General features: G+C 42.8%; 1 protein-coding gene across 1 annotated transcript in view; it reads left to right on the forward strand.

Moving 5' to 3' along the window:
- The window catches only part of HYDIN (HYDIN axonemal central pair apparatus protein), a 375,746-nt gene that overhangs the window by 50,645 nt on the left and 312,808 nt on the right, over positions 1–12,293 (forward strand). Inside the window, exon 8 of the mRNA XM_015443164.3 lies at positions 5,039–5,222. Within this exon, the coding sequence (XP_015298650.3) occupies positions 5,039–5,222 (184 nt within the window). The remainder of the gene's footprint in view (positions 1–5,038; positions 5,223–12,293) is intronic.

Here is a 12,293-nt window from a genome sequence, read left to right on the forward strand (position 1 = left end):
TAACAAGGGGAAAAATATAGGATAGCAATTTTATAACCATGATTGGAAGCCTTTATCATCTAGAATCATGACCGTCTTTTAACCAATAGACTTGAAAAGCAGCTTCACATAAATAAGAATATCACCACTTTCACTCTGGGCGACATACAGGCCCAGAACTCCTGTTTCTCCAAACTGTGTTGCTTTATCTCTGTAAAGAGTCTACGATGTGCTGCCCCTTCTCTTCCTCCCACCTCTCTCCTGAGTGCCAGGAGCTCGGCCAAGAGGGAAAAAGGATACCAGTCATGCTGATCTCTTGTCGCACCAGGGTGGCACTTCTTGCTCTTCTCTCTATTGTTCCTCGATACAGCCCCAAGCATAATAATAAGAAAGCAAACAACTTTCCTATTATAAGCCATGAATTCTTGTCCTTGAGGTAACTGTGATAAAATGCCCAACCTCTTGGAAAGGAAGGCAAGTACAGACAAGTTTGCCCTTTACTAAACATTAAACTCCTGCCTTCTGGACAGGGCAGTGGTGCTCTTGCTGTGAGTGTAGGCCCCTCCTCCTCCATGTCACAAATTCTCAGATTGTGTCCCAGGCCACACATCAGGGGTCAATAAAGCAGAGTGTTCTTTGGTAACTTGCTTATGGGCAGAGGTCCACCCATCCCTGAAAAGCTGCAGCGAGATCTTTAGTGAATGGGGTGAATCCTCTCTTGAGCACCCCAGCAAGGCCTACAGAGCTGAATCAGACGTTACCCTCTTGATATCTGACTCTCTTGCTCATGATGGGGTGCACCTTCTTCCTTTGTTCCCCCTCCTTCAGCAACCTCTATGGTTAAAAGGTTTAACTTCTGTGTAAACTTTCAGGTCAGATTCAAGAGCCTGCCCACTGTTTTCCTGGCATTTTAACATGGCTTAAAGCGTGTCCTGTGGCATTCATCTCCAGGGGCTGAACGTTGCTCAAAGGTGGCTTCAACAATGCTGATAGCTCTAACAGATACACTCAAGTCCCATTCTAGCCATCAAGGTTTCTTGCCCTCTTGTGGCAAACACTTGGATATCTCTTCTTCCAGTGGAGGAATTTCAGCCCCAGGAATCCCTATGTTTCCAGCAGTTTACTGTTTGGCCTTCCTCCACACCCACCTCAAAGTATCGCTAAAAACTTTAGGACACGTGTCCAGGTTTGGGGATAGAAGGTTGTTTCCATGCTACACTCTTGGGCAATGATGTTCCTCCCCCTAGAAAGAAGTTCTGTGCTTTAAAAATGTTTTCTTTTCTTTTTTTTTTTTTTTAACTGGAGAATCAGATGTATAGGGACCTCTAAAAGATCACCTTTTTGTTCTTTCTCTTGATGTTTTCCTGGGACTTGCAGAGAAATTAATCTCTTCAGAAATGGAGGCCGCATTCATCCCTCCTTGCTTCCTCAACCTTGTCCTGAGGGATTTTAAAACATTCTGCAAGATTCTTTCATACTCATTCTTATCACGTTCGCTGTATTTGGAGACCTGGCATGGGCTTTAAGGATTTTTGCTCCCCATTTCCCCAGCAAGGTCACAGCCATTTTCTCAATAGCAGCTGGCTCTAATTCTAGATTTGCTCTGTACAAGAGCTCCTACAATTCTGAATGCAGCCCCCCAGGGTGGTCAGCATGGGTTTATTCTATAATATGCAGATGTAGGAAATGACACGTTTCCTTAGATAAATCAGTTTTAATTGGGCTTTGAGCCTACCACCTGAATCGTAATAAACTGAATCTTAGTTATGGTTAGAGGCCCCTTTCCTTCCCTATGGTTTATACAAAAATCTGAAGATTTACATGGTACTGCCAAACAGGGAGAGGATCTCTAGTTCTTCATTTGTAACATCCATCACAGAGTTGCTAACTGTTCAGAGTCACATGGTTCGTTTTCCGTTTGAAGGTGGATGGCTCCATTTGTTCCAGGCCAAGTGTGGACATGGGAGTATTTCTTCCAGCTCTCAAGACCATGGCTCTTAGTTTTTAATCCTCTCAGCCTTCAGTTAGCATCTCTTTTGGGTGGTGAAGGGAGCAGGTTACAGGCCTTGAGTACCTGAAGATGAGGGACTATTACTCATTCAACCCTGCTTCACCAGAGACACACGTCTTCTCCATTGACTATTAAAGGTGCTGGTAGCTACTAGACCATTTGTAAAATGGGTTAAGTCCATGGTTTTATTGAAGAGAGGGCTGGCCTGCTGTTATGCTATCTGATGAAAGGTCTCCTCATCTATAAAAGAGAACAAGCTCTGAGTGCAAGAAACCATGACGATCAGCAGGACAAGATGGCAGAACACTAGGACTGAGATCTATGGAAGCCCTTGTTGGAGCCAGGCTCCCTGAAGGTGTGGCTATACACCTCCTCCTCGACTCTCAGTCCTGGCTCCAATTCTCCATCAGAGGGCAAAGAGGAAGAACCCAGGACCCACTTTCTTCCCTTTGCCTTCTACTGGCTCTTACCAATTTGGAGTTTCAACAGCATGGGAGAAGAGCAGCATTTTGGAATTTGTTTTGTTCTCTTTGCTTTCTGCTGCAGGGATTGCATTTCTCATACTCCTCAGTTCATGGAGCATTATCATCCTCATCCTTGGTCCACACAGAGAATTTTATTTATTCTCTTACATCCCCACACCCTACTCCTGTTAATTCTCCCAAAGATACCATTCTAATATGTTAATGTATCTATGTTTTTATGTGAATCTGTTCTTTCAAAATGTATATTGTCTCGGGGGAGAGACAGAGAGAAGTCATATTTTGTATTCCATTTTCTCCTTTTTCTCACAAGGCTGTGTGCTTAAGATCCATTCATGTTGCTATGTGTACATCTAATCCATTGCCTCCACCTTCTGCAGACCAGACCACATTGTGCCACCCCCACATTTCACCTGTGCATTCTTCCAGAGGTGGCATCCACAGGCTCATGCCGATGCAGGCATGTTAGTCAAACAGGTGAAAATCTTAGTGCCTCAGCCTGAGAATTAATTAACATTTAATTTCTTAAATGACTTGTCTTCTGGTTTAAAAAGAAATACATTGTGCACTAATACAATTTAGAAAATATTAAGACAAGCACAAAGATGAGGGCAAAAATCCATTCTAATCCTTCCAACTAGGGAAACCACAGTCAATATTTTGGTATGTCTAAATCTGTTTTTTTCCCCTAATAAGTATATATTTTTCTTTTGCTTTTTTATTACAAAAGTGGGATTATTGTATATGTTACATTTTGCCAATTTGTTTTTCACCTTAAAATATTTCAGACATTTGAAAATGATGTTAAGTATTCTATTTAATACCACTTTAGTAGCTGCTTGTTGTTCCCTGATATTCCCTGGATTCCTGGGGGGCGGTGTGCATATTGGTTAGCACCAGGGGATTCAAGCCTCCAAAGACCTGAAGTTCAGGCTATCTTTCGGCTACATGATCTGGAACGAGTTACATAACCTTTCTAAGCCTCAGTTTCATCATCTATATAGTGGGAATGATGATCCTAATGCTAATGACCCTTCTGGTAGTTATGAGTATTAAATTATATGATGCATGTGAAAAGTTTGACAAGTGCCCAATAAATGTAATGTTTATGATTCTCATTTTTGTTCGACCAGTGCTTCATTATCTTACATCAAATTTACCCACTTGATCTGGTAGCATTCTAGCACTTTAATGGACATCTTTGTAGATGTGTCTTTGTTTATATCCATGATTATTTTTAAGGATCTGTTCCTGCAAGTGGAATTTTTTGGTTTCTAATATAATCTGTAAGTTTTCCAGATCAGTATCAGATAACAAAATATCAAATGAAAAAGAAATGGACTCCTTTTTTTCTGCAAACTGAGCTGTCTTTAATTTGCACTGCTGTGCCCAGCAGTGTGGAAGGAATACTGCCAGTCACCTTGGACACTGCCTTCTACCTGGCAATAAAAATCAAGCACAAGATGCTTTCTTCCTTGGAACCAGAACACACTGAGCCCATTTCTTTGACTTCTTTTTGCAGTGTGACCAAAGCACCCTGAACACATACGTTATTTAAAAAGAGTTATTTGACAATACTGACAAGAGTTGGAACTGGGACAGGAATTCAGTGATCCTGGGCTCCCACTCAGCACTTACTTTGCAAAATAATTTCTCTCTCACCCCTGGTAATACCAGTACATTGATGGGAATGTGGTCGTATGTCCTGGGAGGAGATAAAATTCAATTGCAAAGTTCAGGAGAAATGTGAACACAGCTCTGGTGGGGGCAGTGAGTGGAGGATTGGGGAAAGCTGCTGTTCTCACTTATCACGATGGATATTAAGAGCAGGAAAGAGAGAGAAAAGGAGGTGCCTTAAGGCATAGCTTGAGCATTTTGTAAGCTTGACAGCTTGGTGATTGCCTATGGTGGACAGAGGGAGAAAACCGGTGTGTATGGAGTTGCCAGCTTTGTCCCAGGAACTGCACTAGAGCCTGGATTACATTTAACCCTCAACACATCTTTCTGATGGAGCAGCTTCTATGGTCTCTAGAAGGACAAGGCACTGAGGCTTAGAGGAATCGGGGAACTCCCAAAGTCACAGAGCTAGTAAACAGATCATAGAATCGGTATGCAAACCTAGTCCCTGCTGGCCCCAGGTTCTATTCTCCAGGTAACTAACAGCTAAGAAAGAATTAAAGCTAAGCAAATTTAAAAGGAACAAAATTGTCCTTGCCATGTGAGGGGCAGAATAGATGTTAAAGATTTAAAAAGCAGCCTGGAAAACACAATTACCTGAAAGAAAATATTTGTCCAGATATACATAAGGGCTCAGGAGTAAAGCAATGAGTATTGAATAGGAAAGGAATCCAGGGAGGATCTCTTAAAGAAGGTGGCTGAAGATGAGCAAATGGAGGCTCTGAGAGGTCTGAGGACCGAGTGCAAGGGCAGCAGGTTACAGACTCAGGGCAAGGAGGGACCACCCCAGGGTGAGGGGTGAGGACAGTTCCAGGAGGAGGGACTGGAGGGAAGCCAGAGTTCTTCATGGGAGTACCGACATGAATCTCACATTGCCTGTTTTCTTTAGGGCCTGTGATGACCTGATCAAAGAGGAGAAGGATGAGACTGATGAGTTTTTTGAAGAGTGCATTACTGATCCTTTACTCCGAGAACGTCTTTCTGTTCTCTCCCAAACCTTTGCGAATCAGAGGAGGCTGGTGCAGGGAGACAGCGTGCTCTTCTTCAATAACATTTTCACTGTGGAGCCCCTGGTGAGCATATAAATAAAAGCTGACCATACAGGAAACATAAGTAGGAGCACAGGGCTTGCTTTGAAAAGAGCGCTCACTTGGGGATTGAGACAGTGAGTTGCAAGAGAGTGAAGAGTCCACCTGAAGAACTTCACCATCACTGTGAGACATTATATAAACGGTAATGGTAAGAATGTCATGGGACACGTATATAGGTCACGTTTTCCATGCACCAGTTGCTGTGTTAACCACTTCCTAGGGATTATGCAGTTCATCTCATTTGAATATGTATTAGCTTACAAGTGTACGATACAAGATCCCATTAGAATCCCATTCAACAGATGAGGAAATTAAGACAGAAATGTTGTGACTTGCTCAAGGCCTAACAGCTGGGGTCAGTGGTTAGAAATTCATCCCTGATTGGCCTGACTGTATAGCAGGACTTCTCAACCCTGGAACTGTTGACATTTGGGGCTGGATCATTCTTTGTCCTACACATTGTAGGATGTTTCATGTAAAGCATCCTTACTTTTACCCACTAGATGCTAGTGTGACAGCCAAAACCGTTTCTGTACACTGCCAAATACGCTCTGTTGGGCAAAATCACCTGGGTTGAGACCTGCTTTGTCCTTCATTCATTCATTGAATACTCATTGACTGCATGGTCCATATCAGGCACTGTTGTGTGTATCAGACATTGATGGACAAAACAGACATGATCCTTGACCTCATAGTCTGTCTAGTGAGAGCTGTGCCAGAATTAAAATGGGGTCTGTCTGATTCCACAGACTAAACTCTTAAGCACTCTTTCTCCCTACTGCCCCCAAATCAAAGAAGCTAGCAGCTTTGCTCTTTACTGTATGCTGGTGCTGTGCTACAGGCTTCCTGTGCATTAGCCCACTCCCGCCAGACAGAGAGTGATGTGAGGATCAAAACAGTGATAGGAGGTGAGGAAGCCCGCAGCTGGTTAGAGCTGCCGAGTTGTTGCCATTTAAATCAGATGGAGAAGAGACATGGACATGAGGACACTTTAGAATACAAGTATACTTGTGAGAAATGCTACTGACACATGCAGGCTCATTTTCCTTCTGTCTGCACTTCCAAATTGTTGTTAAAGCATATAACATGGAAAATGAGTTCCATGGCTAAGTAAGTTTGAGAAACACGAGGCTGAATATTGTTTGAAAGGTTTCTTGGTTATAAAACTTTGGAAAGCCTTTAGTATGCTAATGTGTGTTGTTAATCTCCAAGAGGGAGCTTTTCCCTTGGAGACACCCTCTGGGACACTGTTTTTTGGGGCCAGCTATGTGAGTCACTGGAGAAGACAGTAAGGTATTCTAGTTCAGAGGCTGAGGTGATTTTCATAGGCAAAGAAGTTGGAGAATGCTTCTTGAGAGAAGAACCTGGGCCTGAGTCTCCCAGGACAGGCCTTTTGGAGAATGAAATTGTGAACCATGGCATGGTTCACCCAAAGCTCCATGAGTAGACTAGTTTCTTGAAGTCAAGGGTTCACATAGGGAAAGAAGGTTGGAGATGTGTGTCAAGGCTGAGACTTCTGTCATGTCAGAGGACTATCCAGGGCTCAGGTGAGCAAAGGGATCTCCAAATATAATGGGTTAGATCAAGATGAGGACCAAAAGTGAAAATAGGTCAAGCCCTGAGATATGGAAAAGGTCAAGAAGGAATTATTGATTGGTGCATGCAAGCAGGTGGCTGAGCTGGGCTGAGGCAGGGAAGAGCCATCAGTTGTAATCTTAAACATACTGGTAAGGTCCATGTTGTCCAAGACTGTTCCCAGCTATGCTGGACATCCAGGCTGATGACCGCTTCTCCTGGGCAGCCCTGGGACCACAACATGGTGGTCAGGAGGAGGCCAGGGATAAGCCATAGGTAAGTCCTGCCCATTTCTATTTCAGAAGTAGGAACACTGGAATTACCTCCAATGAGCTTCTCCTCATGCTTCCTTCCATAACCCATGGTTCAATGAAGGAGATGTATGTGTGTGAAAATATGGCATCTAATATGATAGTTTTTGAATTCCAAGTGGGAACTGAATTGAGCATTCTTATCACGAGGCATCTTTTCATCCTTAGGAAGAAAAACGTTATAGTAATACACAGAAATGGTACCAAAATAATGAGACTAATTTTATTTGTATTGTGGGGGATGGGGGATACCAGAAATAAGCAGAAATATTCACTTCCAATGTAAATGGTCTTTATGGAATCTATCATGATTTTGTTTTCTTCCTGTATTATTTAGTCTTTCTTCTCATAATAATATTCATTAGCTGGTTGACAATTTTTGCAAAGTGAAAATGAAGGCATGAAACTTTCCTAGTTTTTCCAAAGTTATTCTGGTCAAAACAGCAGAACTCAGTATCAGTTATAGTGAATTCTTTATTGATGTTAAATCTCCTTACTTAAAAACTATAGTTCCTGAAAGTTTTATATAGATACAGTTCTTGTTTGTGAATGTACTATAAGGAGCTTGTACATTACTTCTACAGGTATTTAATGGGAAAATTCTACCATTTCACAGACTTCTTGACACAAATGTGAGCCAAGAGTGCTTTTTACTGTTGAAATTTTGGTTTTCTGATTCAGGTAAATCAATGCTACAGTAGTCTCAGATGAGGGAGTTGGGAAAGGATTTTTAGAAGAGATGAGATCTGAACTGAATATTGGAAGAAGGGTAAGATTTAATTAAGTGGAAAAGGAGACAGAGAACGTTTCCAATTGGGAAAATTACAAAAACAAAGAAACGTATCCGAGGTAATTTCATTCTTCCTGCTTCTGAACTAGAAATGGGCAGGACCCACCGGTGGCCTACCCCCAGCCTCCTCCTGACTGCCATGTTGTGGTCCCAGGGCAGCCCATCCTCAGGAGGAGCAGTCATCAGCCTCGATCCCCAGTGCAGCTAGAAGAGTCTCAGCCCAGTACGTCTAAGATTACCACGACTGACTCCTCTTCCCTGCCTCAGCCCAGCTCAGCCACTTGGCGGCATGACCAGTGATTCCTTCCTGACCTTTCCATGTCTCTGGGCTTGACCTATTTACATTTTTGGTCCTCATCTTCATCTAACCCATTGTATATGGAGATCCCTTTGCTCACTTGAGCCCTGGATAGCCCTCTGACATGACGGAAGTTTCAGCCTCGACACACATCTCCAGCCTTCTTTCCCTGCCTGAACCCTTGACTTCAAGCAATGTTGGAGAATGTTTCCAATTGGGAAAATTACCAAAACAAACCATCAGGGAAGGAGCTACCTGACTAACCCACTGTGCTTTAGACTGCAGGCTGCCATCTCCCACCATGCTCTGTGGGGTGGTCATGTGCATTCCTTGCAAAGAGGGAGTTCTGTGGTCAAATAAGCTTAAAGAAATACTTGTTCAAGAGAAGGTGACTCTCCAAGCAATGGGGTGCAAGCAGCATTTCCCTATGACCACAGACCCCCTCCACAGAGCATCCACTGGGGTCCATTTTCTGTGGAACATGGACACGACAGAGGGTGAGATGGGTGGTGCAGGTCAGATAGTGGAAATGCCCAGTGCAGGAAGGGTCAGGGAGACTGACCATCTCTGCAGGCAAAGTCGAGTGATGCATGAGGGTGCTGCTGACCTGGAACAGCCCAGGGGTGGTCAGAAAGGAAGGAAATGGCAGAAATCCGAGTTGTTCAGAAGAAAGACACAAAAGTGGTTTTTGATCAACTGGCTGTTGATGGTGAGGTGAGACATTGTGAGAAATTTCATTTGTGTTTCTCCAAAGCTGTACTGAAGATATTGGGAGAATTATGATGTCTGATAAAAATGAGCAAGTCAGGAGTCCTGAGTTTACCTGCTAGCTTTGCCAATAGCAATATAAGCTTAACAAGCCATTTGATCTCCCTTGGCTTCAGTTGCCTTGTACACAAACAGGGTATTGCAGTTAAGTCAAATTGATCCTTTTTGATCTACAAGTTCTGACTTTCCAATTTAGGATCAGACTCTGAGCTTCTTGAGATCAGGGAGGTCCTTATCCTTATTTGTGGCCAGTGCTAATAAACGAATGAATGAATGAACAAGTGTAAATCAACAAATGATGATGAGTTTGGCTCTGAACATGTTGAATTTGAGATGACTATAGATATCCAAAAAGTTTGGCAAATGCAGGACTAAAATTTGTGGAAGGGGATTCAGGACTGGAAGCAAGATTTGTGAGTGTGCTGTGGAGATCTTCATTGAAGCCATGAAAAGCAGATGAAAACTCTAAGAGCAGAGCAAAAAGGAAATTGCAGAGGGCTGAAGAGGGCCTCCAGGCACTCACATTTAGAGTCTCTGCAGAGAGAGGAGAGGCTGTGACTTCACAGAGAAGGCATCAGTAGGTGCGCTGGCCAGCTAAGAGCCTGTCATGGCTTGTATCTTTGTCTACACCTTCTGTGCATGGTTCAGCACCACTTGCTTCTGAAGGTCTCTTCTGAATCTTGCTCACTATCAGGTCAGTTGTGCCAAGTGACTACTACTTAATTTCTGACAGTGGAGCTATGCACCAGTGATTGGTTGTTCCTTAGGGTGTGATTCTTTTTAATTAGCTTGTTGATATGAGTTGGGTTCACAGTAGAAGCAGAGGAGATTGGAACCAAGCAGTGTTTCCTGCTAATCTAATAATCAATCTCTAATTGATACTCTGCTCAAAAAATAAAAAGAAAAGAAAAGGGTGATGAAGAGGCTTAGAGACCACCTTGCTTCCTGATGGACTCTTCAGCTTCTGACCACTGAGGAAAGACATTGTGTTCAAATGAGATAAACTTAAAAAAAAAAAAAACTAAAACTATTACCTCAAGGTCTGGAAAGAAATAAGAAACATAGGCTTACTTTCTCAGACCTATATCTGTCTATCTCACTTCTTCAAATGCATCAGGGAAAACAAAAGGTTAGTTTAGTCCTGGTTGTGTTCCCTGCATATCAAGTATTTTATGGAAGCATTGTTCCTGTTTCAGAGGCTCTTTCAATTTAAAGCAAGGAGATTCAAGATCAAGAGATTAGACCCTGTTCCTAAATTGCCAAGAGGTGATGATTGAATTTAAATAAAATCTTGTGAATAGTATCATGTGAGAAGCAGTTTGACTCAATGTTATAAGAATGACAGACTCAAACCTCTAGAACTACAAGTCCTTCCTCTGTCTTACCACCTGCCAACCATGTGGCCACAGGTTGTGTCCCTTCCTTCACCTTCTCATCATGCTCATCATTTAACAAGGCTGTAGGGTCCGTTGCTCAAGCCTTGAGGAGTTAGTCTTTGACATCCTGGACACTGATGTCACTGCACAGTACCAGGCCTGCTTGCTTCCCTCTCTTCCTTGTGATCTGAACAGATGGAGGCTGGTAGCTGCTCCAGGGCTCAGAGGTGGGAGTTTGTCTTTTGAGAGACCCCTGAGGTGTTCATTGGTGGAGAAAGGGAGAGTAATGACCCAGAGTATATTAATCTGTTCTCACGCTGGCAATAAAGACACATCTGAGACTGGGTAATTTATAAAGGAAAGAGGTTTAATGGACTCACAGTTCCACGTGGCTGGGGAGGCCTCATAATCATGGCAGAAGGCGAAAGGCATGTCTTACATGGTGGCAGACAAGAAAGAATGAGAACCAAGTGAATGGGGTTTCCTCTTATGAAACCATCAGATCCCATGAGACTTATTCACTACCATGAGAACAGTATGGGGGAAACCACCCCCATGATTCAATGATCTCCCCCCAGGTCCTCCCACAACATGTGGGAATTATGGGAGCACAATTCAAGTTGAGATTTGGGTGGAGACACAGCCAACCCATATCACAGAGTGACCACAGGCAGAAGAAAGTCCAGTACAGAGGGCTGGGAGGAATTTTTAAAAATCTTTACTTGATAGTTTATTTATATTGTTGAAGCATCCAAAGAATTGTTTTTCTAGTCATTAAAGCATGGGGTGTGTTATCATTGTTTATGTCAAGTTTTTCATTAGCCTGAATTTTTCCATTTATTCCTTACCTAGGGAAGGTAATGGGTTCTGTAGAATACTGATCATCCTCAAGCCACCTGCTTCCATATGGGTTTTTTCCCCTTTGGAAAAGAACTGCAAAGCTGAAGTTCTATTATGCATGTTTTGTGCCTTCCAGAAAATCAAGTGGAATTGGCTACTTTCAGAAATATAATATCCTATTTGTATTGGATGGACTCTGGCTTTACAGAATTTTGACAGTTTCATTCTGTTATTTTTTCTGCTTGGGTCTCTTGGGTACCCTGAGAGAGAGAGAGATTCAAAGACAAAAAACAGTCCTGAGAATTGAGAGGCCAAGAGTATCATAGGGCAGAAAGAGAGAATTAAGCTTTTGCTTTCCATGGGCATCAAGGAGTCCTCTGAGGAATGGCAGCACAAATGTGCTGGCCTTGTATCTGAACCCTGATGCTGCTGGCTCAGGTCATGCTTTGAAGATGCAGCAATTTTCTGAATACTGAACCCTTGATATTTTCTCAAAAAGAAAGGTCTGAGAATTTAAAGGTATTTACCTAAAGTGCTCCTAGCTGATTGGTGGACATTAGCGAGCAGGGGAACATTTCTGCTTCTGTTAGCAAATGTCTCCTGGATCAAAGAAAACTTCATCCAGTATCCCTAGGGAAGTTTAAGCCTAATTTAACTAAGCCTTAAAAAGAGAAAGAAACTTGATCATTTCTTTATTACCATGTAAGTAATAGTAAACCATGCTTTGTTGTCATCTAAGCCTGAAGAAAACCTGCTGTTCCAGCAATTCATACTTGAGAGCACAGCTCAAATTTAGTTTACTGTATTTTTCCCAAGCAGGCATAGCATGTGAGCTCAGCAGAACCAGGTTGGGTGGAAGCCCAGATGGCTAGCAAAGAAGAAAGACCCAGCTTTTCACTACACACTCCTTCCACTTCTCCTACCGTTATAGCCTTGAGTCACATTGCAAACATGTGGAAGCTGACTCTTTGGAAATGGAAACCAGAAAGGAGAAAGAAGGACAGGAATGTGCTGAGAGCAAACTGTCCTTGACAAGTCACAGCTTCTCCATCAGTGTGGTTTTCCCACTCCTCAGCCTTTGTTTATCAGGATCAT

Source organism: Macaca fascicularis, chromosome 20, assembly GCF_037993035.2.
Source record: "Macaca fascicularis isolate 582-1 chromosome 20, T2T-MFA8v1.1".
In the NCBI taxonomy this organism is placed as follows: domain Eukaryota; kingdom Metazoa; phylum Chordata; class Mammalia; order Primates; family Cercopithecidae; genus Macaca; species Macaca fascicularis.